The 15,195-nt window shown below is 38.0% G+C and overlaps 1 protein-coding gene and 1 long non-coding RNA gene across 2 annotated transcripts in view; one reads left to right on the top strand and one right to left on the bottom strand.

Moving 5' to 3' along the window:
* The window catches only part of LOC113645880 (copine-8), a 103,729-nt gene that overhangs the window by 14,026 nt on the left and 74,508 nt on the right, over positions 1 to 15,195 (top strand). The window contains exon 2 of the mRNA XM_027151820.2: positions 11,676 to 11,716. Within this exon, the coding sequence (XP_027007621.1) occupies positions 11,676 to 11,716 (41 nt within the window). The remainder of the gene's footprint in view (positions 1 to 11,675; positions 11,717 to 15,195) is intronic.
* On the bottom strand, positions 7,677 to 8,556 carry LOC125139662. Its single transcript, XR_007138717.1, has 2 exons — positions 8,383 to 8,556; positions 7,677 to 8,062 (listed from the first exon to the last, which is right to left on the bottom strand). It is a non-coding gene; the product is annotated as an uncharacterized LOC125139662 (long non-coding RNA).

The following is a 15,195-nucleotide window of genomic DNA, read 5'->3' on the forward strand; positions in this document are numbered from 1 at the left end:
GCATCAGGCCAAATCAAGTTCAAAGAAGTGGTTGAAGTTGATTTTATTTGATTCCCGTCCCATTCCTGTGTCTCACCTATAGAGATGAGGATTAAGGCTGAAAGGTTTATGGTCATGAAAGGAGAATCAGGCATCCACGCTGACAAGATGAAGCATACAGTGTTTTTTTGTTGTCTATTTTTCCCAACCCATCTATCAGCTCTTTTCTAAATTGCTGACAGCCCTGAGGAGCAATTGGGCTATTCGTTTCGGATCCATTCAAGTTATGCCTTCCTCTCATGAATATTGAATGTTGTGGATCTGCCAGTTGCCAGTTTGACATAAAGAATAACACTGGGTGCTTCTGGCATTTCCCATTCAGGGGATGAATGGGACACTGCTAGTGGTAATACAGGCAGCGCTGCTTTATTGTTCTGTTTATTATTGGGCTTTTAAAATAAGCTTTTGCAGGTATTGTGTGTTCATCTGTGCCTTACATGGCCTGCTTTTCTACTGTAGATTTATAGATAGCGGCAGTCGGATAGCTTCCCACATGGCATGCAGGTGTGAAGAAAATCTGGAATTGTTTATTGTATTTTGGTTCATTTTTTCCCCAAAACAGCTGCAGCTGAAACATAGTGATAATAAATATCAGCCAGTAAGATGCACGCAATGTTTGTAGTCCATTCTCTGTCAAATCTTAGTACTTAAAAAAAAATCAGTCTTAAATGAGAAACATGCCTGTTCAGCTTCTTTCCTTTTATTTTCTGAATAGAAATGTCATTTTTCAGAGAGAAAATCAATAAAGATTTGAAAGGGTACAGTTTTCTGATGTAGGCTGCATGTCAGTGAGTTTGATTTAAATACTGAGACTGGACAGGTTTGTTTTAGAGTTGTGTGCGTCATGCTTTTTGATAACACTGACTCTGTGCACAACTATACAAATCTTTTAGATTGCTGACAATCGTTGTGTGTCTGTTATATTTTGTTTACACAGACATGACCCTGTGGGCACGTAGCCTTAATCATCTACATTAATAATCATATCAAAAGGGAGGTTCTCATAGTAAGGCAAACTTGTGTGTGTTTCTGTGTGTGTGTGTGTGTGTGTGTGTGTGTGTGTGTATGTGGTGTAATTGTTTGTGTCTCTGCAATATTTAGAAGAGAACAATAAAACAGAAACGACTGCAGTTATTATATTGAGTGATTGGAATGGGTTTAGAGTGTTATTAATGTGGAATCCAATTTTTTCCAGTAACTATGCTCATAAATCTCTCCACCGGTTTATAAAAGCGCTCACAAAATACTCAGTTAGTACATATCAGGAAAACCAGCATGCTCACAGTGGTGGAAATTGCCTTGTTTCATTAACACAGGAGATGAGGCCATGTACCTAGTCAAGGCTACATTTGAAGAGATGCAAGGGAAAGCCATTCCTATTTGTTTATACAGAAAAGGATCAGTATTTATTATATATATATATATATATATATATATATATATATATATATATATATATATATATATATATATATATATAATTAATTTTTTTAATAAATGTATTGGTTTTTATATGATGGTTGCTTCAAACAATCCAAATTCACTACAGCATTCATATGGTTGTTTAAGATCTCTTGACATGTAGCTTGACATGGGTCAACTTTCTTTCCTAAAATATCATCTAGTGGTGCCCCTGATGGTGCTCAGTTACTGTGAGAGCGAGAAGAAATGTGTGTTGTTGGGTGGGTCCACAGAGAGAGAGAGAGAGAGAGAGAGAGAGAGAGAGAGAGAGAGAGAGAGAGAGAGAAATGGATTAATGTCCTGACTAGGATAAAGTGTACAGTGATGACAGAAAGAAACTTTTAATGCTGATTTTAATATTTTATTATTTTAATATTTTTATATTAAATATTAATTTTTTTATTATTAATATATTATGCTTGATTAATTACCAAGGTTTTGGGCTTCTATTTATTTATTTATTTGTTTGTTTGTTTGTTTGAAGTTTTCTCTTTAACAATGGCCTCTCAGACTTTTGTAGACCAAAAACATCACAAAGATGTGCTGTGTAGCAGGGTCCTGACCCGAAATTAATGTGTGATTGTAGAAGTATGTAAGTCCGTGTTTGTCTGTGTGTGTGTGTGTGTGTGTGTGTGTGTGTGTAGTGTAGTGTAGTGTGCAGTGTAGTGTGTGTGCTCAGCCCACATTTTCTTGTCAGGAAAAATTAGGGCAGATCTCTTCAAGAGAAGCACTGAGAATGTTCCAACCATCTTGCTGTTGACTGCTTTGTGTGTGTGTCTGTGCATATTTGTGAAGAAGCACACACACACGTCTGCTTGCATGAAGCCTCTGTGTGCATGCACCGGCTTGTAATGTCCATGTGCACCAAGCTGCATGAAGTTTTTTCCCAAAGAATTACTGAATGTATTTTTTTTATTTGTCATCAGTATTCGTTGTCTTTTAGACCGCTTATCTGTCAGCTCAGTATCGGTGCTTGTCCACAGGCACCTCATATCCTGAAGCCTGTCGTATTCTAGATGGTAGGAGGGAGTGTGTTTTTGAAAGGGAGTGTGATGTGGCCTCAGAATCTAGTTCAGTGAGTTGTCGTATTCTCCGTGGAGGCATTATGTGGGTCAGGCAGCAAGAAGAGAGAGAAAGACTCAAAGAGATATAGAGGAAGAGAACAAGTTGACGGGATCTCACTAAGGGCAAAGGGCAGAGGGAGACACAGGATACATTGAGCTTCTTCCACTCCACTTATCTTTAGCTATTTTAAAACAGTTCATTTAAAAAAAGAGAAGAAATTCTTTATTCTTTCAGGTTGAGCAATTCTTCGGTTAAAAACTGGGATTATTAATAAACTTTAAAAATTACACACACACACACACACACACACACACACACACACACACACACACACACACACACACACAATTCACAACCTTTTTAAAATAGTGTTCACACAACTTCCACAATTAAATCTTAGTTAATATAAATGTTTATATGTTTGTACTTTATAATGGGAGGGATTTCCTCTCCTCTAAACTCTTTTTTCTTGTGAAGCTTACGTTCAGCCCGGGTAACCTAATGATCCATATGCCTCTTCCCATACGTTACAGAGATTTAATTCTGCTTGAATCATGCAGCCATAATTAGCACTTTTTGGCACAATTTTGCATTACCTGCATTTTTGGAAAGAGAATATTCCTTTGATAGTTTTTGTAATATAAACCTTACCAAGTACCTCATAGTCATACTACTGTAATATTACATCTTAACCGTTTGCAAATCTGTATTTTTTACATTTTTGCTGATTTTAAAACATGCAGTACTGTTAAATAAGTAAGAGAATGAATGAATGAATGAATGAATATTGTTAATTAAAATGAACTGTGAATTACAGCGAACATGCACTGTGTTGTGTTTCTTCCTGGCTACACTCAACAGTGTGCATACTGGTCATTATACCTTAACTATCTAATTAGAAATAATTTTGAAGCAAAGTTCCATTAATTGATTTGTAAATCTTTGATTTTGTCACTTTCGTCATGTTTGTGTAAAAAAAAAATCACAATTAAGCAAGACTGCCTTGTCTGTCTCTGGTTAGTGTTATCTAAGTTCACTAACCTATTTATGCAGGTGTGAACAAATACACACCCAATCAGAGAAGTGTGAGCAAGTATTAGCAGGAAAATCAAAGTTTTAAAAGAACAATTAACTTGTATTCAGATAAAAAAAATCTTTAATTGGAGAGCTCTCTGCAGCTTTTTTCCTTCCTCTCTCCATTCCCATGTCACAGAGGCTCACTAGGGGCCGTCACAAGCTCTGCAGGTCGCCAAGGTAATGCTGTCAAAAGTAGGCAGTCATGAGCCACCTTCCCCAGCAAATCAGAATGGTAGATTTGCATGCTTAATTAAAGTCATGTGTGGGCAGATATGGGCTTAATTGGACTTAGGATGATGGGGAACAGAAAATAAAAGAAAAAAGAAAAAGAGAGAGAGAGAGAGAGAGAGAGAGAGAGAGAGAGACAGACAGACAGATGGGGCATAAAATCAGGGAGAAAGAGAGATATAAAGAGATTCCTCCAGACATACTTCTGAATGACGTTCTTTCTATGGCAAGTGTTTTCAGTTCTGGCTCATCATCCTCTATTGAGCTGCTTATCTTCCAGAGAAGAAAAAGAGCAAGTGTCAGTCAGAGCACAAACATGCTTCATTGGCTGCCCGTTGCCAGGGTAACGGTTGCCGGCCCATCGGGCCAAAATCCCACAGGGAGCAACAAGAAGAGACACACGCCAAGCTGATGGATCTCTACAGCCCCTTCACCCCCACCCCGCCTCTCTCACACTCTATATCCCAGTGTTTTAACTGTTATTTTTTAGCATGACACATAAAAACACATTTGCACCGTCAGAGTTTGACTTACGAAGTGAATCGTTAAACAAAAGGGAAATAGGAATTTGAGTATTATAAAAACTTTTAAAGGAAAACCGTAAGAATACAAACTAGAAACGTATCACTTTTGCTTTCTCTCTCTCTCTCTCTCTCTCTCTCTCTCTCTCTCTCTCTCTCTGTCTTACTCTTGCATAGTTTTATTCTGAGAACTAAGAACAAAGAACGCGAAGAATGGAAATCAAGATTGCTAAGTTTTATGTTTACCAACTTTTTTCCCAAAATGACCTTAACAACAAATCTTCTTTCCAATCTAGAGATTCTTTTCCATATATATTATTTAACTTTTCTGCTAAAATTGTTTTCTATTCTGAATAAAAACTAAAATCTGCCTCTTAGAGGTGACATACTCGATATTGTGATTCAGTGAATATGTAAATTAGTTCATCACATCATCTGAGACTTTGAATGTCATGCTAGAATGATGGATAATCACAGTGGAGATCAAACAGGATTGATCGTTATCGTTTTGTTATCGTTATCGTCATTGTTCAATTGAGTGGTGATAATCTTCTTTAAGAGAAGAAATGATTTAAAAAGCTTTTTTATATTTTGTATTTATCACAGAAGTCAGATATATTTTTCTTCATTGCTTAGTTTTTGTATATTTAAGAAAATGATTGCTGGTTAAGCATTATGTTATAAACTGAAATTTACTCATCATAAAGCCACATCAACTTTGGCCTGATTTTAATTAGCACAGTAATGTTGAACTTGTTGAACACTATAATGTCTTTTTCTACCATCTTTTATTCAGTGTAAAGGATCATTAGGTAAAAAAAATGCTATGTTTCTATCTGTATATATTGTATAGTTGCATATCTATAGTTACGTCTGCTGACGGTTTAGATGTTTGGCACACTTTACGTAATTTCGGCATAGGTCGCACTTCTAAAGACAAGTTGTGCTAGTCTACAGAATACAACTATAAAAAATTATTTATAATCACACTATCCAGTGTCACCCAGATGAGGATATGTTCCAGATTTGTATTTGGATCCTTTCAAGGTTTTTTACTCTTGTAGTCTCAGGGAGTTTTTTCTTGCCACCTTATATGGCAAGTCGTGGCATAATGGTTAGAGAGTCTGACTCGTAATCCGAAGGTTATGGGTTCGAGTTTCGGGCCGGCCACGACTGAGGTGCCCTTGAGCAAGGCACCGAACCCCCCAACTGCTCCCCGGGTGCCACAGCATAAATGGCTGCCCACTGCTCCGGGTGTGTGTTCACGGTGTGTGTGTGTTCACTTTGGATGGGTCAAAATGCAGAGAACAAATTCTGAGTATGGGTCACCATACTTAGCTGTATGTCACGTCACGTCACTTTAAAAAAAAATGTATTTACATTTTATATCTGTGACAATGACACTGACAATTATTAAAAGTACTTTAGAAATGAAGTTACATGGAATTGAACTTCTAGTAACTTCGAGTGTATAAAGCCATTTTTCCAATAAAAGAGTTGGCAACATTGGGTGAGTTTCTCCTACGCTGTTGTAGGCAGCTTGTTTGAAAACAGTGCTGTTGTTTCATTCCAGTTAGCTAATGGATCCAAAGCTGTGATGCAAATAAAGTGAAATGCAAAATTAGCAAAATTAGCAATGAGACACTAATTGGATTCTGGGTTAAAGCCTTAACAGACACTGTCTTATGCTAACGTTAATTTCCCCATCACACACATACACACCTACTCTACTGACTGTACCACTTTAAGTATGGAGGTGTCTCAGCAAAAGCCTTCTTATTTGTTCTGTTACACGTCTGTCTTCTGCCTCTGGGTTTTCATGCTGCCACCCAACAGGAGCCTGATGGCTGCTGGGTGTCTGGGCTTTAATTAAACACACTGCTCTTGCTTTGCTGAAAGGGCTCCTGAAGCGGTCTTACTCTCTCAGTTTCTCTCTTTTGGTTTGTACCTTTTATCCTGTACCTAGTTATATCATCTGTAAGAATATCTCACCTTCTGTAGACAGAAAAGTGTAGAAAATGCATCAGATGTTCTCAGGGGTGGTTCATCTGAGGCTGTGACTAGTCACTTGTTTCCCCTATATCTTTCTCTTATGTCTTTCTGTTCTCTTGTAGCACTTATGATACCTGTGTTCCTCACAAATAGACGAGTCATTCGCCACTTAAGTGATTAAAACACAATATGTTTGCTAATATGGTTAAATGTTACTTTAAAGAGATCGTTCACCTCCTGCGGCATGAGAGACAGATGAAAAAAATGAAGAATGGGTTGTTTATCTTTGTGTAGTTCTAGAGCAGTGTCGCACAGTAAAATACCTGCTCATTCAGCTATGGGTAGAGAGAAATAAGAACTGGTCTGTTGGGTTTGTTTACCAAGGGCGTGTGTGTGTGTGTGTGGGTGGGGGGTTGTGTGTGGGTGTGGATGTGTGTGTTTTTCTGGGGATTGGATATAGGATATATGATGGTATGACATTATAGTGTACAGCAAAATCATATATATATTTCAACTATATTTCTCTTTAGACTCTGTCAGTCAATATAAGGACACAGATCCTTTGTGTGTGTGTGTGTGTGTGTGTGTGTGTGTGTGTGTGTGTGTGAGAGAGAGAGAGAGAGAGAGAGAGAGAGAGAGAGAGAGAGAGAGAAAAGTGAGAACGAGTGAGATGGATTGTGAGTGTGAATTGTCTCTGGAGTATCTCCTGCTTTCTTCACACACAGTCAGGAGGAGATTCTTCGGGTGCAGCATCTCAGCTTTTCAAATTTGAACCCATTTAAACCAGTGCCAAATGACACAGTGTGTCTAATGATGATGCGATTAGGGAGAAAAACAGCTCCATGTGGATGTAAAAACACAAAGCAGGAGAGAAGTGTAATCTGTTTCGTTTTTTTATCTGCCTCGGTCAGGTATACTACTGTGTCTTTCTCAGAGGTTAAGTACTCTGTCTGAGGTGCAACAGCAGCACAAAGAGCTCCTTCTTCCATGTTCCTCGCACACACACACACACACACACACACACACACACAGAGTGTGTTTTTTCAACAGTCTCACACTCAGAATGCTGTAATGATTCCCAAGATGAGATTCACTCCCACACGTACAGCCACAGGCATCGCTCTACTTATGGATTAAAGTTCTCATCACCACAATGTATTTCTGTCATAATGATTTTAGAAAGATTTAATGAGCTTGTCTATCACCACCCCCACTTTCTCTCGTCCAATTAGTGAGTAAAGTAAGCAAGCATTATTTATGGAGCATATCTAAAGCAACAAAGGTTGACCAAAGTGCTTCATAAAGATAATTTAATATAAAGCATAGGTGAGTGTATACAGAACAGGTAAAAAGATATATGATCACCTAAAACAATGATAACATGAGAAATACATAACAGAACCACATACTAAAATGCTCCAATGAGTGTTAAACATTAGACCTAGGAGCAGAGTAATCTTATGTGCTAGACCAGCGATATAGAGCTTTAAACTACATCATTTTATAGACAAGGAGTCAGTGCAAGGATGCTAAAAGAGATGCTATATAGTTTCTTTTCTTGCCATTGAGTAATCAACAGTAATCAAGCTCCAGAATCTTTGCTGATAGCAGAATATGGCTTATTTTGCTGATTGTATGAGTGGAATATGATTGTTCTGTAAGAAGTCATCCTGACAGTCCTGTAATAAAAACACTCAGTTGGGTCACAATTGTAGGGAAATTTTCTATGTAGGTGTTATGTACCAGCTCATATTTGTCATACATCATCATGCCACAAAGTTAGACAAGAAAGTCTTCATGCTACACTGTGATAGGCAGCCATTCAGGACAAAGAGTGCAAGAAAGAGCAACATAACCATTGTTATACATTTTGCACAACAATTTTGCACAAACAATTGTTTACTACCTGATGTAATACTTTTGCTCTCTTTAGCTAGAGTTTTTGCTAGTTTGCTAGAGTTAATAGTGTAAGCCTATTAGGAAAAGCCCCTATATTTACCTTGCCATCCAACACTGAGCAGCAATGTATGAAATTACAGTGGAATAGTTTCTTTGTTTTCATTCAGAGCTAATAGTTTAGCTAGCTAACTGTAATGAGTCTGTCTGTGTTTTCCTTTGTTTCTGTCTGCTGCCTTGCCCTGTTGTTAATTGTTTGCTCCGCCCACTTCTTGGTTACCATGGACACTAATTGTACTCAATCTTTCCTCCAGGTGTGTTGTCTTTGTCTCTGATTGTCTCTGCTTTGTTATTGGTTCTTGTTCACTATATCTACTCTGTTCGTTCACTTCCCTGGTGTTAGTTGTTTGGTGTAGTATGTTGTCTGGTTATGTCTCTGTCCCTGTTCTGCTCAGTGTTCTGCCCTGTTTTGCCTGCTTATCTGTTGCTTGTTTCATGTTTTTGTTATTAAATCTCAAACTGCATTTGGATCCTCACTTGCCTTTGTCTAATCATGACAGCTAACATTAGTTTAGCTAACATAGGTTTTGTGCTCTTTTTTTGATTCATGCATGTTGAATGTAAGCACAAACAGTGAGAACCTAGGCTCTTGTAGTGATTATAAACAAATATTAAACCCTGTTTATAACACAGTATTACTGTTGAGATTGTGTTTAACTTTAGTAGAAAGCCTTGATGAATGATACCATAAAAGCACCGCTTGTTTTAGTACAAGATGCGCTTTTGGAGTCAAATTGACTCCCTTAAACACTGAAAGCCTTAATGAATCCTCAGGATTTCTATTAGGAATCAGTGAGTATGAGAACAGCTTGTTGTAATGGCCCAAAGCTTTGCATGAGTAGTCATTCTCTGGGATTTTAGCTCCCTCTCAAGACCAATTAAAGCTGCAAGAGATGATAAGGACTATAAAGAGGGGTCTCCACACATTTCACTGATCACGTGATTATGATGTATAGTGCAATAGTCATGTCAATACACACAAACTTGTAATAAATAACACTAAACAACAACACTGATCTCCGGTGTCATGTAGTTCCAGAGAAAGGTTATTTCGTTAGACTTTTGATAAAAGGAAGAGATATTGAGTTTCAGCAATTTGAAACATCTCAACAATTTACACAATGCATGTTTGTGTTCATGGCTTCGTGAATTGAGAGGCAAACTGAATGACAGGCCAGTCAAGATTGTCCTGATTATGGGTCATCCACAATAGTTTTTGTGGGCAAGTCACAATAACATTTCAGAAAATTTTAGCATACCAAGTGGTGCATCAGAAAAGTGTTCACCCTATTGTTGGGAGATTGATAGTTTGAATGTAATTTGTGGCAAAATTGGCAGAGGAATGGCATACTCTTTCTTCCTTGTCTCTCTCAGTGACACCAGCCAATCACAGTAATCTGTGAGCTCATGTACGCATAAAAAGGTTGATTTTTGTGATTTCTGGGCACACTTGGTAAAGATTTGTTTTGTTTTTTTGGGGCTCCCTTTTTTTGTTCTTTTTTTGTGGCCCTGTATTTCTAACCAACAACAAAAAAAAACATTTTAGGTGAATCTGCCCTTTTCTGCCCTACACAAACCTCAGACAATACTGTATTTTTCTGTTTTTTATTTATTTATTTTTTGTTCAGTTGCATACAGAATGACACCAAACTAAAACCACCTGACCGAGCAAAAGGTGTGAAAGTAACAGCACATTACAGAAAACAGTTTGCAAATTTACAGACTATACCATTACACATAAAAACTAGTCAGAAGGTACATTGATGCATTGCACCAGAGCTGATCAAATCCACCTGCTGTATTCACACACACCAACTGGCTCTGTTGAGATCTACTAGAGCTTAGAGTTTTAAAGTTGTCACTTTATATGTCTTCAACAAAAAAAAATGAGTTGCATACTAAATAATACAACAAAGAGAGTGTGTGTGCCCTACGATGGGTTGGCACTCCGTCCAGGGTGTATCCTGCCTTGATGCCCGATGACGCCTGAGGCACAGGCTCCCCGTGACCAGAGGTAGTTCAGATAAGCGGTAGAAAATGAATGTATGGATGAATAATACAACAAATAATACAGCTCTAAAATACATTTAAACAGCATGAGGAAATGTGTCAAGTTGACGACCTGGGGTGCATTAATTATCCCAACATGTCAACTTTCCTGAGGAAAAAATGAGAATGATGTTAACACAATATTGATTTTTTTTGTCCCATCAGCAGCCCCACCAGTCTGACAGGGTTCGTTAGAATTGATGCATGGCACATTGCAGCTTGGGCCTATTTCTTCTCTAGTGCCAATTGCTAGAAATCAAGTAAAATGGCTTTTAAATGTATTATGTTCCTGCAGTGTGCCTCCAGCATCACAGCTGATTCAGTGTTGGAAATGTGTGCAGTAACTGTTGGGCTTTATACAATTTCAAGTAGAAAAACGGCCTTTAAAGTGTTTCTGCTGTCTACAGTCAACATTGTTAAGCACATTATATGATACTATTGTGCTGAGTAAATGTAGATGCTCATAATGGATGCCCTCACCTAGCTGGGGCCGAATCAGGACCAAACAGAGATCTGTCTCCTCATTTAGTCACCACCTCTGCTCCCGCAGTGCCAGAAGCCTGTTAGCACGAATGCCTCATGTACTAACCCACAGGGTGGGAAGACATCACACACTCACACATACTCTCTTTCTCTCTCTCTCTCTCTCTCTCTCTCTCTCTCTCTCTCTCTCTCACACACAGACACAGACACACACACACACACACACACACACACACACACACACACACACACACACACACACACACACACACACACACAGAATGCCAGGCCAGGGTTGTGTTTATGAGGGAGCTTGATATCTTTCTGTGTTTCAGAGAAATCAGATTGTTCTGCACCACTGCAAGTACTTTTATGGGAGTGTAATATTGTGTGCTGTGTGTGTATTTGTGTGTTGTGTGTGTGCGTGTGTGTGCTCACGCATATTATGATGGCTGTTAAGGTATGTGTGTGAGTGTGTGTATATCGCGGTTCACCCTTGAGACTCGTGTAATGTTTCACGGCTGCTCTCTCCTGTCCTAATCTCAGGTAATTAGATTGTGAAGGCCAGGAGACACGATTAAATGATGAGTACAATATACAGTGAGTTGGATCTCAACAGCTCTTTTCTCTTTTATCAGGCAAAGCATTGCCTTCCAAACCTTTAACTGTCTCACACACACACACACACACACACACACACACACACACACACACACACACACACACACACACACACACACACATTTTTGTTATGCTGCAATTCTTATGTAATCTTAAATGTTACCTCTTTTTTTCCTTTTACAGAAACCTGCTCGACAGGGACACTTTCTCCAAATCAGATCCAAGTAAGACTACACATTTTCTCATTTTACTATTTTACTTCCTTTTTTCTCTAAAAACTCTGTCTGTTTCAAATATAACCTTGTACTACACACACACACACACACACACACACACACACACACACACACACACACACACACACACACACACACACACACACACTCCAGCAGACATATCCAGTAATCAGCCATGATCTCTATGACAGCAACAACACCTGACTGCTCATATAATCCCAGGAATCCATAAAAAAAACCTTACACAATTCCTAAATGAGTCACTGAACTTTTTTGTTTATTTGTTCACTGATTGTGTGAAGTGTACTTTGAGCCCCAGTGACTAATCTTGATGTGCATGTGGTGAGGCCTGCAGATATAGAAACAAAGTGGGCGGCCAATTTATGGCGATATTTGTCTTGCACAGAAATTAAACGATTCATGCAAGCTCAGCCTTAGATATCAGACATAGACCATAGAGGGCATGAAGTGGCTGGCTTTCATGTGAATATGATCATTATTTATCCTGTTACTGGTACACAGTGTATTTTCTATCTGCTCCCTATCTACAATTTATCATCTTATCTCTAATCTGTCTAATCCATGACTGAATTTATAATTTCATGACTGAATTTATATAGTTCTATAATTTTGCATTCACATTCACATTAATGTGTGATTGTAGTTATTTTTTGAAGCTGTTTATGAACAGAATATTTTTATTGAGCCAAATCATGCATTTTAATGTAACAATATGAGGATTTTAATAACACTTTCATAATTATAAAGAATAAGGTATAATATTCTTTATAATTAATGGTAATGGTAAAATAATGGTAATTGGATTCGTTTTAAATAATCTAAAATTAAAAGATATTAGTAACGAATATTTGTGCAAACAAATTACTGATAAGAAAAGTAATATAAATAAGCAGACACAAATATAAATACATTTGGTGTAAAAGAAGAATTTTATGAACTGATGGCAAAATTAAAAAAACAACAACATAAATACAGTTTTAATAATAAACATTAATAAACTTTTCTTTTTTATATAAAGGCCAAATATGTTCTGTATGTATTGCCATATGGATTATCAATATTTGGCTTGTATTAATGAACAATTTGACCAAAGAGAAACTGTGGAAACCCATTAATTACTGCAACATGGCAGTTTGGTCTTGAGCTCTTGGTTTCTGTATCTTTAATGAGCTTCATTTTTGGAGAATCACAGCCATTGTTATTGATTATTTACGCATCTCTGACTAATGAATCTCTTTGATTTGTGGGTTAATCAGGAAGCTCTCAGCCTGAGAATTAGCTAATGCATGCTCCTTCTGCCCTAATAGTCTGAAACTGCTTTGTTCTAATTGTCTGTCTGCTATTTATCAATACAGCAGGGTACATATGCAGAGAGAGAGAGAGAGAGAGAGAGAGAGAGAGAGAGAGAGAGAGAGAGAGAGAGAGAGAGAGAGACAGATGGGGCATAAAATCAGGGAGACAGAGAGATATAAAGAGATTCCTCCAGACATACTTCTGAACAACGGTCTTTCCATGGCATGTGTTTTCAGTTCTGGCTCATCATCCTCTATTGAGCTGCTTATCTTCCAGAGAAGAAAAAGAGCAAGTGTCTAGGACTTGGGATAGAAATTTGTTTCTTTAGATATCATCTTCGTTACTGCTACATGTTTGTCAAACGATTACCATAATCTCTGAACTATTTATAATTTGACTCAGTACACTGAGTAGAGGTCAATGTTGTAGCTCACACAATTCATACAAGACTTCAAAAATGGAGCCCTATCAGATGTAATAGCTGAGCACCGAGAAGCATTAATATCTATTTTTGGAATTGCATGGTCTTCAACAGACTCTCACAAATCTGTGAAAGCTTTCAGACATGTAGTGTGAAAAGTGGAGCATCAGCAGTCTGCCTTTGGGCTTTGGCCTGATACCAAGGATAAAGTCTTTGTGACTTCCCTGACACACACTCTTTTGCCTTTTTGTTGTCCTTTGTTCTTTCATTTGATGGAATGCCTCATGGTGCTCGTCTCTTTTTCTGTCCACTTTCACTTTCTTTTCCTTTCAGCCCATTTATCTTGCTGTCTGTTTTTCTGCCTTTCAGGCTTATTTGGACATTCCAGTAGCTTTATTTCAATTTCTCTATGTCTCTTTTTATCTTTAGCTCTTCTTTTTATTTGTGTTCATTATTGGCAGTCCTAAGTCACTGAATTTTAATAGTGTTGATTTCATGCATAATTGACACATGCATTGAATGGAACTCTTGTCAGAATTGGACAGCAGTTAATCGATCACAGGCCCACCTTAATTTCAAGTCCTATCATATGACAGTTTCTCACCGCTATTACCTCAGTCAAGCTTTTAGTAATTTAGCTGATATTAAGCATATTTTGAAATTGAGGATTCCAGATTTGGTCAATATTAATAAAGTTAACAATTAAACAACTATGGACACCAAAATAGGCAATTATACTATGTACTAACCAATAGATAAAATGCAAAAACTCCACCCATGTTAGCTTGCTCACTGTTAGCTAATGTGTCTTTGCTAAGCCATTTTAAAATCTTTTTTTTTCCACATGTATCAATTTAAAGCAGTTGTTATGCAAATTATTCTATAAAACTAACAGCTAGCTTTAGTTTGCTGCAAAATATTTCTGAAGCAGTTGTTTGTAGCTTCTTAAACTCATCTTTTGTCGTTTTAGAGCAGGGGTTCCCAAACTTTTCAGACCGCGACCCCAAGTATTAGACTGTTGACGGCCAGCGAACCCCCAAAACGACCCCCTCCCCCAACAATTACAACTTCATGTGTAATTGTACTGTAATTGTAAATGTATTCACAAAAAACGCCTAATGTGATGGATGGGCACTGTGCGTGGAGCAAAGCAGGTCCAAAGCAGGAGATTGCCACCCGCAGATCATCGTTCCACGTTAAGCTGTGACCTATGTTTATTCTTAATGTAGAATAAATGTAATGTCAGTGCGGAGAATGTCTTTTCACATAAATACGTTGAGCCAAATTGCAGGAGTACATCCAATGCGGCTTTCGACAACTCTGGATATTCCAGCGCGATAGAAACCCAGAACTCATCCAGCATCTTGCCGTCAAACGCCATCCTCAGGGTTCGATCGGTTGAAAGTTCTATCAGCGCATCTTTCGTATCTTACGCCAGATGATGGCTGTGGTTACATTGAATGGTGACCTTATCCAGTCATATTGGTCAGGAGCGTCTCCTTCAAGGAAATACTTATGAAAGTGATCCAAAAGGGACATAATTACAACCTTTTTTAACTTATTAAATAAATAAATAAATAAATAAATAAATATTCTGGAAGTCATCTCGCGACCCCCCGACCCCCACTCCGTGGCCCCGCCGGGGCGTCGCGACCCCCAGTTTGGGAACTGCTGTTTTAGAGTAGCATTATATACTGTACTTCAGAGGAGGAATTAGCACAGTGCTAGTTCA

This window comes from Tachysurus fulvidraco, chromosome 19 (assembly GCF_022655615.1).
Source record: "Tachysurus fulvidraco isolate hzauxx_2018 chromosome 19, HZAU_PFXX_2.0, whole genome shotgun sequence".
Lineage (NCBI taxonomy): Eukaryota > Metazoa > Chordata > Actinopteri > Siluriformes > Bagridae > Tachysurus > Tachysurus fulvidraco.